Source organism: Silene latifolia, chromosome X, assembly GCF_048544455.1.
Source record: "Silene latifolia isolate original U9 population chromosome X, ASM4854445v1, whole genome shotgun sequence".
NCBI classification, from domain to species: Eukaryota; Viridiplantae; Streptophyta; class Magnoliopsida; order Caryophyllales; family Caryophyllaceae; genus Silene; species Silene latifolia.
This window is the reverse complement of record NC_133537.1, coordinates 263,689,253-263,704,285: the sequence shown is the minus strand read 5'-3', so window position 1 is coordinate 263,704,285 and position 15,033 is coordinate 263,689,253. Positions and strand designations below refer to the sequence as shown.

General features: G+C 42.8%; 1 protein-coding gene and 1 non-coding gene across 2 annotated transcripts; both read left to right on the top strand.

Moving 5' to 3' along the window:
• The first annotated feature begins 3,121 nt into the window (after window positions 1–3,121).
• LOC141624721 (small nucleolar RNA R71) lies at window positions 3,122–3,228 on the top strand. The gene has a single exon (XR_012534527.1). It is a non-coding gene; the product is annotated as a small nucleolar RNA R71 (small nucleolar RNA).
• Window positions 3,229–11,601: 8,373 nt separating this feature from the next.
• LOC141620041 (uncharacterized) lies at window positions 11,602–14,718 on the top strand. The gene is made up of 4 exons (XM_074437015.1): window positions 11,602–11,696; window positions 11,800–12,382; window positions 13,010–13,401; window positions 14,403–14,718. The coding sequence occupies exons 1-4, from the start codon at window positions 11,602–11,604 to the stop codon at window positions 14,716–14,718; spliced, it is 1,386 nt and encodes a 461-aa protein (XP_074293116.1).
• Window positions 14,719–15,033: the final 315 nt, after the last annotated feature.

Here is a 15,033-nt window from a genome sequence, read left to right as displayed (position 1 = left end):
ACGGGCGGATTCTGCCTTTTCTGGGTTGGGAAAAACTCGCCTAAAGACGGGCGTCTTTCAGTGAAGACGCTCGGATTCGCAGACACGGGACGGGCGGATTATACAGAAGACGGGCGGATTTCAGTCCAGGAATTTTTCTTGTTTTCCTCAGCCAAGAAGACGGGCGTCTTCCTTTCAGGACGGGCGGTTTTTTGAAGACGGGCGGATTTGAATTCAGGACGCCCGGATTCGCCTACAGTCAAAAATATTTCAAAAGTTTAGCTCAGAGGGACGTGCGTCTTCTACCCAACACGGCCGGATTGTCTGAAGACGGGCGGATTCTCCTGAATCCGCTCGGATTCGACCCCTTTGTACCCGGATTCAGTTCCATCCGTGTACAATGCATATCCCTTGTCATTCTTCCATTCTTCATATCTTGTGTTCTTCATTGTGGGGGCACTACTATGGCATGGATAGTGTAACACCCCGGCCCAAACCGGGTCGGGAGCGGTTACTTATGATAGCTCACCAGGCTGTGTACATGGCCCACAGATCAACACGGGTCCTTTACAGCGCATTTTGTCCTCACTCATGCGCATCCCGGAAACCTTCCCAGGAGGTCACCCATCCTAAGACTACTCCCAGTCAAGCACGCTTAACTTTGGAGTTCTTTCACATGGATGACCATAAAAGAAAGTGCACTTTGTTGATATGAGTAGTACTTCCAATCCCTTTAAGCACTAGTCATTTAAGCCTATCACTGGACCTCTTCAATTACCGTGGGGTGTTACAGATAGCCTAGGCAATTGCCATCCCCACACTAAGCTAAAGCACTACACATTAATTGAAATTATTAATCCCTCCCTCACTTCTCTCAAACATGATAATTATCTTGATCAAAGTATAAAAAATCCAAAGATGACAAAAATTGCAATACAAGAATTGAAATGCGAGTTAGGGAGTTAGAAATATTTACAAATGGTGGTTTAGGGAGGACTCCACCAAACTCTCATTCTTGATGAGATGTCAAGGGGGCATGTTCAAGGTGTTGTTGATGTTGCTCAACATCTTGAAGAAATAATCAAAAGCTTGTTCATTATCATGGTAGAGGTCTTCAATAGACCTTGGCCCTTGTTGTCGGTCTTGATCGATGGCATTACCAATGTAGGGATTAAAAATCCCTTCAAATTCGCCGTCCCAAAGACCACAAACTTCATTAAGTTGATCATTGAAAATCTCTTGATTTGATGGAGACAACTCTTCCAATTTCTTCTCTTGGCCAATGAGGCCATCCTCTTCATTGCTTGATTTTGGTGAGCTTTACAAGCTCTCCTTATCACAATTCACTTGCACTTTGAATGGAGCATCTTCAATTTTCTTCTTCCATTGGAGTTCCGACTTCTTCCTTTCATCCTTCCGGCTATAATGATCAATCATGAAACACGGTTCATGCAAACGAGGAGCTCTCATGGTCTTGTCAAGATTAAAAGTAATACTCTCATCTCCCACTTCTAGAGTGAGCTCACCATGTTTCACATCAATCACCGCACCCGCGGTGTGTAGGAAAGATCTTCCTAGAATAATTGGAATGTTGGAATCTTCCTCCATATCAACAATGACAAAGTCCACCGGGATGAAAAACTTCCCAATTCTTACGGGGACATCTTCCCATATCCCTAATGGTGTCTTCGTCGATCTATCGGCCATTTGGAGTGTGATATTGGTGCGTTTAAGCTCTCCCATCCCCAACCTTTTACTTACCGAGTACGGCATAACACTCACACTAGCCCCTAGATCACATAAGGCTTTGTTGATCGTGGTGTCGCCAATGGTACACGGTATTGAGAAGCTTCCCGGATCCTTTAGTTTTGGAGGTGAACTCCCTTGAAGTATTGCACTACTCACCTTAGTGAAGGCGATAGTCTCAAGTTTCCGGATCGACTTCTTCTTTGTGAGGATGTCTTTCATGTATTTCGCATAGGCCGACACGTGATTGATTAATTCCGTGAAAGGAATCGAGACTTCCAAATTCTTCACAATTTCCATAAACTTTCCAAGTTGGTCATCAAATTTGGGCTTGGCTTGACGACTTGGAAAATGAAGTCTAATCACAATGGGCTCCTTCTCCTTGACCTTGTCTTCATTTTTCTTTGAAATTTCTTCTTTTGATGATTCTCCATCTTTGGAGTTTTGCACAATTTCTTCTTTATCACTAGCTTCCACAACTTCATTCTCAACTTGCTTCTTCGGTGCTTCATACCTTGTACCACTTCTCAAGTGAATGGCACTAACCGTTTCATGTCTTGGGGGATTACTTTGAGGTGATAATTTCCCCTTTTGTCTTTGTGCGCTTGAAGATGCTAGTTGAGTCAATTGTGTTTCCAACATCTTGGTGTGAGCTAGGATGTTGTTGATGGTGGTTTCCTTTGCTTGACTATCTTTTTGCATTTGAGTGAAAAATTCTTGTTGATTCTTTTGCATTTGGAGGACCACTTTTTGAACATCAAAACCTTGGTCATTTTGGTGATTGTATGGATTTTGATTTTGGTAACCTTGGTTTTGATTGTAAAAGGGTCTTTGATTTTGGTTTCTCATGGGAGGTGGGGTGTATGTTGTTTGAGGGTTTTGAACATTTTGGCTTTTATATGAGAGATTTGGATGAAACTTGGTGTTTTCATTGTAATAATTGGAATAAGGGGTACCACTCTTGTATACTTGGAAAGCATTTACTTGTTCATTTGTTCCCCTACATTCACTTTGATCATGTCCCAAAGTTCCACAATTCTCACATATCCCACTTGGGATTGATGAGGATGCCGTCATGGCATTAACATGATGCTTTGGTGATTTTGAGACTTCTTCAAGTCTAGCCATAGCTTTTCCAAACTTCAAATTGATTGTGTCAATGTGAGCACTAAGTTGAGCACCCAATTGAGTAACGGAGTCCACTTCATGCTTTCCTCCTCTAGTAGCCTTGCGAGGTCGACTATATTGTGAGTTATGGACCGCCATTTCCTCAATCTTGTTCCATGTTTGATTGTCATCAACTTTGGTGAACATTCCATTTGATCCCATGTTGAGAATGTTCCTTGAATCTTCATATAGACCGTTCCAAAAATGTTGTACCAAGAACCATTCGCTAAGTCCATGGTGAGGACATGAGCGACAAATTCCCTTGAACCGCTCCTAAGCTTCATACAAAGATTCTTTATCCCTTTCCTTAAAACCCGTAATTTGAGCTCTTAGCATGTTAGTCTTTTCCGGCAGGTAGAATTTTTTGTAGAAAGCTAGAGCCAACTTCTTCCAAGAATCAATTCCGAGAGTGGCCTTATCAAGGCCCTTCAACCATTGTTTCGCGGTGCCGATTAGAGAAAAAGGAAATAAGACCCATCGAATTTGGTCTTGAGTCACACCGGTTTGAGAAATCGCATCACAATAGTCACAAAAGGTTTCCATATGAGAATGAGGGTCCTCACTAGGCATCCCCCCAAATTGGCTCCTTTCGACTAATTGGATAAAGGCGGATTTGGCAATAAAATTTCCGGTTAGATGTTGTGGTGTGGGAGTACCATTGGGTAGGTTCTCCTCGGTGGGTACGGAATGTGACGAAAACTTAGGCATTGTAGGTTGATTTTGTGGGGTATTTTGTAATGGGCTCTCCTCACCTTCTCTTGCAAAAGGGTTGATGAACTCAATAGTTGGTTGAACAACCTCACTAATACCTCTCAAATTCCTCCTAGCAAATGTCCTATTGTTTGTCAAAGTTCTTTCAATTTCTCGATCAAAAGGTAACAAATCACCTTGTGACCTTCTAGACATGCAAAATATCAAACAACTTGAAAACAATTAGAACAAACCTTGAGGATTCTTACTTCCCCAAGGCAAAGAAAGACACAACTAATAACAATGTAAGAAAATCTAAATCAAGTTAACACCGTCCCCGGCAACGGCGCCATTTTTTTGATCGGTCCGTTTCGTGTTCACAATTAAATAGATGTGGTCGTTGGGTCACGTCCGAATCAAAACACAATTTATAGCTTCACAAACAACTCTACAATTAGTAAAGAGGCAAGTAAAGGTCGGATCCCAAGGGACGGGAATTGAGATGAGATTTCTATTGAAACTAGTGGTGTCTTAGGGGTGTCACAATTTGGGTTGATGTAGAAGGTCACTAAACTAAAATAGCAATGGAAATAAACAAGCAAGATGAATTAAAAGGGTTGTAAACAATTGATAAAAAGCACTAGGGTGTCATGGGGTCATAGGGGATTCATGGGAATTGATCATACAAACATGTTCTCAAATTATAAGCAAGCAATTATTGTTGTGATGGATTGAGTTGGGTTATATCTTACAATCCTAGGAAAGTTTGGGTCCTGGAGCCGAATCGATTAGATTGTACAACACCTACAAGTCGACTTAATCTTCCCTACTCAACAACATGCATGGTCTAATGAGACTCGAGTTGGTTTATGTCTTACAAGTCTCATTGAAAAGATAGGTGATGGGTAAAAAATGCAAGGATTCATAGGCTCGCATTTCATCAAACATAACATGTGCATGAGTTGAGATCAAAACAAGCAAGCAAATAAACCATGAAAGCATATTAATTTAAGCATGAATCATTCCCCATGTTGGTTTCCCCTAATTACCCATTAACCCTAGCTAGGAGACTACTCACTCATTATCATGTTGATCATGCTAGCAAGGTTGTCAATCATACCAATAAAATGAAACATGATGAACAAATGAAAGTAATTAACAATAATTAAAAAGGGATTAAGAGGATTATACCTACTAATGATTCCAATAATAAAGCAAAGATAAAAGAAGTACTTGATGCTTGATTGAGAGGTTGTCAATCTCCCAATAATAACCCAAATAATCTCCAATTACCCAAAATAAAGGATGAACAAAAGAGAGATTAAGGAAATAAAACTTGTATTAAAACTTTACTAATTGTTGATTACAAAACTAAAGAGAGATTTGATTGATATTAACTACTCTAAGAATTGATAAGAAGAACATTGCTCTTCTAATTAGACTAATGGGGTATTTATAGTGGAAATTAGGTGGATGCATTAGGGTTAACTAAGGGCTAAACTAGTAATTACACTTTTTAGATTTAGCAAGGAGGAGCCGGTATTTTTCGAAGGAAGGGCTTCTTTCTTTGTAGCTTGGAGAAGACGAAATTGTGCTGTACAGGAATCCGTGCGTTTTGGAGTCGGGACGGGCGGATTCTGGCGGTGGAACACGGGCGTCTTCAGGTGAATCCGGGCGGATTCTGGTGGCTGTAAGCCCGGGCGTCTTAAGGAGAAAACGCACGGATTGTGCTTGAGGAGGACGGACGGATTGTGGACAATCCGCTCGGATTGTGCCTCAGCAACATTTCTTCTTCTTTTCTTCCCTTTTCTTCATAAATTCCTTGGGGATTTCCTTGGGGACTCAAAGATCCTTTCTCAACATTGCTCATCTACTATAATATGTACAAAGGCCTTCTAATCTTGTCTCTCCTTGATGCTTGGTCATTGGATTCGATCAATTTAGTCTCGTTTTGCCATGAAAATGCAAGATTCTTACTCCTTTCCTACCAAGGGATCAAAATCTCAAAGAATATGCAAAACAAAGAACTAAAGATAATAAATGACCCAAATATGCACTAAAAAGTATGGGAACGAGGCTAATTCGGGGGCTAAATATGCGCTAATTATGGTCACATCAGTCACTACTTCTTCAGGAGAGGAGGTAAAGGGAACTGTCAGCTTTCCCAAGGCTTGTAGTAAAGCTTGCCGATGTTCGAAGGATGTAGCAATCAGTTGTGAAATTGAAACCTCGGCCTTTGCTTTTTGCAGTTGTTTAAGGATCGAGTTTTCGGGAACCTTAGGTTAAGTTTCCACGTCCGGGACAACTTGGTCATTCGTTGGAACGACTGTTGAATTGTTCGGGTTTTGGTAGGGGCGTCCGGACCGGGTAAAATGTCTGATCTCTTTCGCTTGTATGCCCTTTTCTGGGACCATGTAGACATCCTTCGCGTCGTCTCTCCCGATACCGTTGATTTCGGGATCTCGAGGGTGCCTTGGAGGGACATTCCTCGGTGGATGGTTTTTGTGATGGAAGTTTTTGTGGGGGTAATTTTTGTGAGGGTAATTTTTATGGGGTTGATTATTGTGGGGTTGATTATTATGGGGTGCATGCCAGAATGGTCGCGGGAGCAATCCTTCCTAGTGAGGGTAGTCTTGGGTGTTTGGAGGACCCTCCCTCGGGCGCGGTGTTGGTGTTGGTGGGTTTAAAGTTGGTGGGTTGAAAATCAATCGTTGGTAAGTGTCCTCAAGTCAAGTAATCCTTTCGGAGAGACTGGCTATGGCTTCCTCAACCTGTTGGAACATGGTGAGCATGGTTGCAGCGCTGAATACGAATATCCCGTCCGGGGTATCCTTCTCCAAGGCATTCACCTCGTTATCGGTTGGCAGGATAAGGTGCCAGCAATCCAAGGTTGGCTCGTCCTCAGAGATAGCATGGATTCCCAAGGGGTTTGTTTTCTTGTTTGGTTTTGTTGGTGGAGGTAGAGGTAGCTCTCCTTTCTCGATCATATCTTGGATGATGTGTTTTAGTTTAAAGCAGGCTTCTGTGTCATGACCCTTTCCCTGATGATACTGGCAGTAGGCATTGGGATTCCAGAAGCGGGTTTTCTTAGCCTCGGAGGGGTCCGGAGTTGGCCCAATCGGTTGTAGTTTCCCTTGGTCCATGAGTCTTCTTAGGGCACTGGCATAGGTTGATCCCAAGTTGGTGAATACCCTGTGAGGACGCTCAGTTTTCTTTGTGGTTGGTTCAAGGAGATTAACCTCGTCAATTTTGTTTGTTTTTCTAAAAGGGCGAAATCCGGTTGATGTAGAGCCTTGATAACCTCGACCAGTGGTTTTGGCTAGGACACTCTTGCGGTGGACATCTTCAATGCGGGTCCCGAGGATTTGTAGGTCCTGGAACATTTAGATGTTTTGATATCTTAGCAGGTTGGCATAAACCGGGCGGAGGTTGTTAACTTTCTCCACCAGAGTTGATTCACTCGGCTTACTGCCCAATTGAGTGCTTACCCTCTTCCAACGGGTTAGAAATTCCGTGAACCCTTCCTTATCATTCTGAGTCAGGACCTCAAGAGTGCGGGTGTTGGCTTGGATTTCGACATTGTCGGCATACTATTTTGCAAATTCAACGGCGATTTCGTCCCTAGTAGTGAGGTTCTTGGGGTCAAGGGAATAGTACCATTGGCGGGGAATCGGTTCAAGGAATAATGGAAAGATCCGAGTGAAAAGTTCTTGTTTGACCCCCTTGATGGCCATGTAGTCTTTGAAGGCCCGAATGTGGTTGAGTGGGTCCTCCACTCCCTTGAACTTGGGTACATCAGTTAAGGTAAAGTTGTCAGGTAATTGATCCCCAACGGGTTCGAATCTCCGATTGTTCTCAAGGTGGATGTTGTTACCACGGGCTAGGAGTTGTTCCTCCAAAAGTTTGAGCCTTTTCTCAGTTTCAGTCAAAGGTGGAGTGTTGTGCTCTCCGGTTTCCTTGTTTTCCAGGGTGTCGATACGGGTCTCGACACGGTCCAGGGTGACCTTAAGAGTGGTGAGCAGGCTGGCTAGGTGAGCAGTTGTAACATCTCTGTTGTCATTGTTGTTGTTTGATGAAGCCGAAGACGGGCTCATGGCTCTGAGGCAGAAAAACGGCTCACATTACATCTCAATCCGACACGGTTTAATGACTAAACCAGACAACACAAAGAACGGGAAGATAGATCAGACTCAACAAGACAAGGACGACCGTGTCTGGTGCCTCGGTGCTAACTCGATTTATAAAGTGACGGCGTTGACCGGACTTTGACTCACGTCCAACGTAATGGCGTGACGCCGCTGAACGAGTCGCGGGGTGAGTCGACCCATAAGTAAAGACCCATAAGTACGCTTACTTCGACTCGATAGACACGAGGCGGAATTGGAATGGTGGACTGATGTTTTCGAAAATAGAGATTTTCAAAAAGATTCGTTTGTCGCTTTATGGACTGCTCCCGAAGAATAGGGATCTTCAGAAGTCGGTCAGTTGAAGAGTTGTCTTAAGTTTGTTTTCAAAAGACGGTTTGAGTTTGAGTCGGCTCTGAAAATAATGTACTGTTTCAAAAGACAGTTTTTGAAAGTCAAAATTGTATGTCTTGAAAATCGAGTTTTGAAAGGTTTGAAAAGGTCTCGAGGACGGTGTATGGTCCTCGGGATTTGAAAATGCTTTGAAAAAGGGGTGTGTGCCTTTCTCGGGTTTTGAAAGAGACATTGTGTCGGCGCGAGACAGGTTAAAATCAGTGTCTTGACGCGGAGATTATAACGGCGTAAAAAGGTGTTTTTTTGAAATGGTTGTAGAAAACCAGGTTTGAAAATCGTCATTACGACGGCCTAGAAAGGCGTGCTTTTTGAAATGGTTGTAGAAAACCGGGTTTGAAAATCGTCATTACGACGGCCTAAAAAGGCGTGTTGAAATCGTTGTAGAAAACCGGTTTTGGAAATCGTCATTACGACGGCCTAGAAAGGCGTGTTTTTGAAATGCAACGGTCGGCGAAAGACCGAGGTTTGAAACGGCCATTATAACGGCGCAAACAGGTGTTTTTGAGATTTTGAAAAAATACGAAAGGACTATGATCACATAACACATAAGCACTCGCAGTTTCATTATATTATGGATAATGCTGACACGGGTTTTGGCTTAAAAGGGTGAGTTACACACCAAGCAATCAAACACCGGTTTTCGAGAGGGATACCAATCCAAACAAAATGTGTAAGGAGGGTGCCCTAGTCTCCTGCTCGAAGGTGATGAAAGCTCTTTGACGAAACAGAAATGTGTAACGTCAACGATATGCTTGACTCAATCGGGATTCAAAATGCGGGGATGAGAAAACTCACGCCGACAAGACGAGCCAATTGGTCAAAAAAGGTTAGGTTGTGGGCCTGGACAAGGAACCCGACTATGACCGTAATATCAATTAATGCATTTCAACCAAGACCTCGTTCGAGTCTCACCATCTAGGGATCACAAAGACACAAGTGTCCTAGTTATCCCCAGCGGAGTCGCCAATCTGTGGACATAGCCACCTGCAACGCCCATCCGATCTGTGGACATGCAGCGGTATTTTGAAAGCCACGCTCGGCGGCGTAAGAAAATGCTTTCGACTAGATCGTTTTAGATCGGTCGGTTTCGTCTCGGCAAGGGTCTCGAAAGGATGCAAGAGATGTTCGACGTCGTCACCAAGAATTTGTGGGATGCTTGGAACCCGTTCGAATCCACTTTATACCTAGGTCAACCAAGGCAAAAAGCGGTGTTTTACATAGGTACTAAAGATAAGGAGTCGTCCCTCTTTAGCATCCTATCTCTAGAATGACTCTCGTACGCCCTGGATAAGGTCGTCCTCTATCCAAAGTTTCTGAGTAAGAGGTAAAGGTACGTATTGGGAAGCCCTTTAATTGGACACCCAATCTCGCCCGCGGTAGCGGCCTCTACTGATAGATCTTTGTTGGTTAAATGCAAAAGTTAATAAAACGGGTAAATGCATGAATGCGCATCCACAAGTTTGAACCTAACATGTGATCTTTCTATGTCAGTTGTTTAATCCAAGTATCAAGTATTTGATGTCGAGTTGGATTTAAAGTTGATTTGCATGCAAGACGGAAATTAAACATCCATTTACCGAATTAGGTTTATGGTGCATAACGTGATCTATTTGTCTTAGTAAGGCGTTTTGCAAATACAATGTAAAATAGGCAGATTCGTCATCTGATCTGTCCAGTATTCGGGTTGACCAAAGTCGGGATTGTCCTAGACAAATGCTGGAAGGAAACAGGGTCTGCATCAGGCAGCCTATATAGGCGCGAGCCGTCAGGCGATGCAAACAGGCCTGTCCTGATTTGAAAATTGGAAAATGCGTGGCCTGTTTAGGCGTGGGTCAGGAGACGACTGGAAGGATGTCTTGTGACCATTAAAAGGGTTTGTAAAATGGTTTGAAAAAAGGGTGTTTGAACCCGTCTTGATTTGAAAAGGTCGTTTAGACTGCTTTTGTGTTGATATGAAGAACGAGACTTGAATAATTATCATTATTTTGACAATATTCGATGTCGGGTTCGGTTTTGCAAGGTTGACATGAATAGTTTTGAAAATGATTATGAACTAATTGTTTTTAGTTCATTTGTTTGTAATTAGTCAATGTTTATCATCGTACTCGGGTTAAAATCCGATATGGTATGTAGAACCAAGGATGATGTTGTATTTATGACTAATGTCTTTGTTTTGAAAATAAAGAAATGAAATAAAAAGTTTTAAAATACCTTTTAAAATGTATTTAACCAAATATTATCACTGGAACATGGATTAACCGTCATGGTATTAGGAACCAAGGGTGAAAATGTTTTATGGTTAAAAGTTTATCATAAAAATGATTTGAAATATTTGAAATGGTAAAAACCGATTACAAATAAGAAATGAATTAAAAGGGAAGATGAAACCAAACACGGCTGGATTCAGGCCTGAGAGGGGCTTTAGGCGCGAGCCATGCTGCTATACAAGCAGCCCCTGTCTTCGGCCAAAATTCGGTTTTGGCTCATTTAACCCATATTTGGATCATGTTATGCATGTTTTACCATGTTATAGTCATAAAACAAATGAAAAACATGATAGAAGAGGATTTTTACACCCTCATACTTACATGCTAGGCTTGAGACGAGAAATCGATGAAAGTGTATTAACTTGTTTGGTCGGAAAACTCGGTTTGAAAACCGTTTTAGCAATGTAATAGAGTGTTTTAAGTTTAGTGATGGTGTAGTTGGTAGAGATGGTCAGTCAAGTGACTTAATGCACGATGACGGTACCAAACAATGTGTAAGGCTTGTGTTTTCGATCGGTAGGTCGAAAACACGTGTCGGTTTGTGACTTGAGAAGTAGAGTCTAGAATTTTAAGGTAGAAATGATGGGGTGGACACTCGCGTAAGGTGTTATGGTGTGTGAAGGTGGGTATTTATAGAGAAGTGGGTGGTTGTGTGCGTTTTGAGCGACATGGCCGCATAGGCTGCTCGAAGAGGCGCGAGCCAATTCGCGGGTCTTCGAGGTGTCTTGTCACTATCACGCAATTGAAGTCAAGATTTGTTTTATCCTATGTTTTGGATGACATGATTTTTACTTGACCATGAAGCATTCCGGGAAATACTTAACATGGAAGTCTTGAAAAGTTTTGTTTTTTGTGTTTGACTCGGTTTGACTCGTTGTTGGAGTCGGGATTTGAATTTGAGTGGGTTTTTGGTCCGGTGTCGGGTTTGACTCTAGTTAGTGTCATTGCGACCCCGTCGTCATGCATTAAACACTCCAGGTACTTTTGAAATGTTTTGTTTTCGAAATCGTTTCATGTTTTCCGATGTATAGTTGTACAAAACTGTCGATTAAACGCTGCGATTCCTAAGCATGTTGTAGTCCGATAATCATCGGTTGTTTGTTGGAGACTCGACAGATACTCAGTATCTACAGGTACCCGTCTTAATTCACAAAACAAATTTCCCGGTAGACCTTTTTGAATTTTCTTTGGAGGGGTTTGAGATAATTCTAGGAATGGATTGGTTAAGTAAACACAAAGCCAACATAGATTGCTACCAAAATAAGATCGCTTTGAAAGGACCTAAGAGTACTAGGGTGTCATACAAAAGGTTACCTAGTCAAGCCTAAGGTGAAACTAGTTTCGGTGATGACCCTAAAGACTTGCCTAAAGAAGAAGTGCCCAATGATATTATGACACGTGTGGGATACTAGTGTGGAGAGGCCTCAAGCTAGGGATATACCGGTGGTGGGGGAATTTGAGGATGTATTTCCAGAGGAATTGCCCGGATTACCTCCACCGAAAGAAGTGGAGTTTGGAGTTGTCTTGAGACCAGGTGCGGGACCGATTTCTAAGGCCCCGTACTGGATGGGTCCAAAGGAGCTAGAGGAATTAAAGAAACAACTCTGGGAATTGGCGGAAAAGGGTTACATTAGACCGAGTGTTTCACCTTGGGGAGCACCGGTTCTATTTGTAAAGAAGACGGATGGAACGTTGAGATTGTGCATTGTTTATAGGGAGTTGAACAATGTTACCGTCAAAAACAAATACCCTCTACCAAAGATTGATGACTTGTTTGACCAACTTAGTGGAGACGGAGTGTTTTCAAAGATTGACCTACGTTCGGGCTATCACCAATTGAAGATCAAAGATGAGGACATCCCAAAGACCGCTTTTAGATCAAGATATGGACATTATGAGTTTGTAGTAATGTCGTTTGGACTAACAAATGCACCGGTCGCTTTCATGGATCATATGAATAGGGTGTTTAGTCCGTACTTGGATAAGTTCGTAGTGGTATTCATAGATGATATCTTGGTCTACTCCAAGACCGAAGAGGAACATGAGGAGCACCTAAGGATAGTATTGCAAACTTTGAGGGAGCACCAACTTTATGCAAAGCTTAGTAAGTGTGAATTTTGGCTAGAGAAGGTGGCTTTCTTGGGCCATATCATATCAAAAGAAGGCGTTTCTGTGAATCCCACCAAGATTGAGGCCGTGTCTAGGTGGGTAGCACCCAAGAATGTAGCGGAGGTTAGAAGCTTCTTCGGTCTAGCCGGGTACTATTGTCGGTTTGTGAAAGACTTCTCTAAGATTGCAAGACCTATGACCTCGCTAATGAAGAAGGAGAGCCGTTTCAAGTAGGACGGGAGTTGTGAGACGACCTTCTTAACTCTAAAGGAGCGCCTAACCATGGCCCCGATTTTAGCCTTGCCGGAAGGAAGTGAGAATTTTGAGGTTTAGACCGATGCATCAAAGAATGGCTTGGGGTGTGTGCTTATGCAAAATGGTAGGGTCATAACCTATGCATCAAGATAATTGAAGACTCATGAGGAGAATTACCCAACTCATGACTTAGAATTGGGAGCCATTGTCTTTGCATTGAAAATTTGGAGGCATTACTTATATGGAACAACCTTTAAGGTGTTTTCCGACCACAAAAGTTTGAAGTACATCTACACCCAAAAGGAGTGGAATATGAGGAAAAGGAGATGGATTGAGCTAATTGGGGATTATGACATGGAAATACTCTACCATGAAGAGAAAGCTAACGTGGTCGTCGATGCCTTGAGTAGGAAGTCGGTGAACTCCTTGTGTACCGCCTTGTCAATGCAAAGGTTGAAAGAAGAAGTGAGCAAGATGGGTATCCATGTGATACGGAAAGGGGAAAAAATGGGTGATTTAACCTTAGAGCCCGAGTTATATGATGAAATCCAGAGAAGGCAAGCTAATGATACGAAGATTCAAGAATGGAAGGGAGCACTAGAAAAGGGAGAGCCCTCCCGATTCGAGTTGCACATGGATGGAAGTCTAAGGTTCAAAGGGAGGTGGTGTGTACCGAATGAGCATGAACTTAAGAACAAGATTATGAATGAAGCCCACAACACACCCTATTCGGTGCACCCGGGTGGTGACAAGTTATACAAGGACCTCAAGAAAACGTTTTGGTGGCCGAAAATAAAAAGGGAGGTAGCGGAGATTTTGGCAAGGTGTTTGACTTGCCAAAGAGTAAAGGGGGAGCACAAGAGACCGCAAGGGAAGGTGCAATCTTTGGATGCGCCGGAATGGAAATGGGAGTCAATCTCCATGGACTTTATAGTGGGCTTATCGCAGACTCAAAAATGGAACAATATGATTTGGGTTATTGTGGATAGACTAACCAAGTAGGCTCACTTCATTCCAATGAAGGATACTTGGAGGAAGGTAGAATTAGCTAATGCATATTGAAAGTATGTGGCCAAGCTTCATGGATTCCTAAAAGACATTGTTTCGGATCGAGATTCGCGGTTCATCTCTAGGTTTTGGCAAGAGCTTCAAAGCTCCTTGGGTACTCAATTGAAAATGAGTACTGCCTTCCACCCGCGACGGATGGACAAACAGAAAGGATAATTGAAACGTTGGAAGACATGTTGAGGGCTTGTGTTCTAGAATTCGGAGGTTCATGGGAAGAAAGGCTACATTTGATTGAGTTCTCCTACAACAATAGCTACCACGCTAGCATTGGCATGGCACCATTTGAAGCTTTATAGGGAAGGAAATACCAAAGCCTGATATGTTGCGATGATAGCACCGAAGCCGTGCTATTGGGACCTCAAATGATCCAAGACGTGGTTGATCAAGTCCGTGTAATCCGTGAGAAGATGAGAGCCGCACAAGATAGGGTAAAGAGCTACTCCGACTTGAGGAGAAGTGACATAGAGTTTGCGGTAGGAGATAAGGTACTACTCAAGGTTTCACCCATGAGAGGAGTCATGAGATTTGGAAAAAGGGGCAAGTTAAGCTAAAAGTTCATTGGCCCCTATGAAATCTTGGATAGAGTCGGGGAAGTGGCTTATCGCTTAGCACTTCCACCGGCCTTGGACCGAGTTCACAATGTATTCCACGTGTCTCAATTGCGCAAGTACATAAGTGAGCCCTCTCACGTGCTCGAAGCGGAGATGATCGAATTCGGTGATGCCCTAACATATGTAGAAACACCCAAAGAAATCCTAGACCGAAAGGTTAGGAAGACAAGACATGGTGAGACAATCTTAGTGAAAGTGTTGTGGTCCAATCACCTTGTGGAGGAGGTCACTTGGGAGGCCGAGGAGAACATGAAAGAACAATACCCTCACCTTTTCGAGCAGTTATGAATCGGTTACGAGGTCGTAACCATGTTTCTAGAGGGGTAGGGCGTACTACGTAAGTACCTTTAATAAAGTTTTCTCTATTTTCTCTTTTCATATATGTAGTTACCCGCTACCTAACGTCACCTGTGAGTCAACACTAGTCTTATATTTACCCCGACTCGCCATCTTGCACCTTGGTGGCTATATAACATACCTAGTGTCGAGAGTGAACTTCGGGGACGAAGTTCTTTTGAGGGGGGGAGATTATAATATCTCGTATTTATTTAAGTTATAGCTAGACCAAATAAAGAACCCACTCGGCCGAGTGAAGCTCCACTC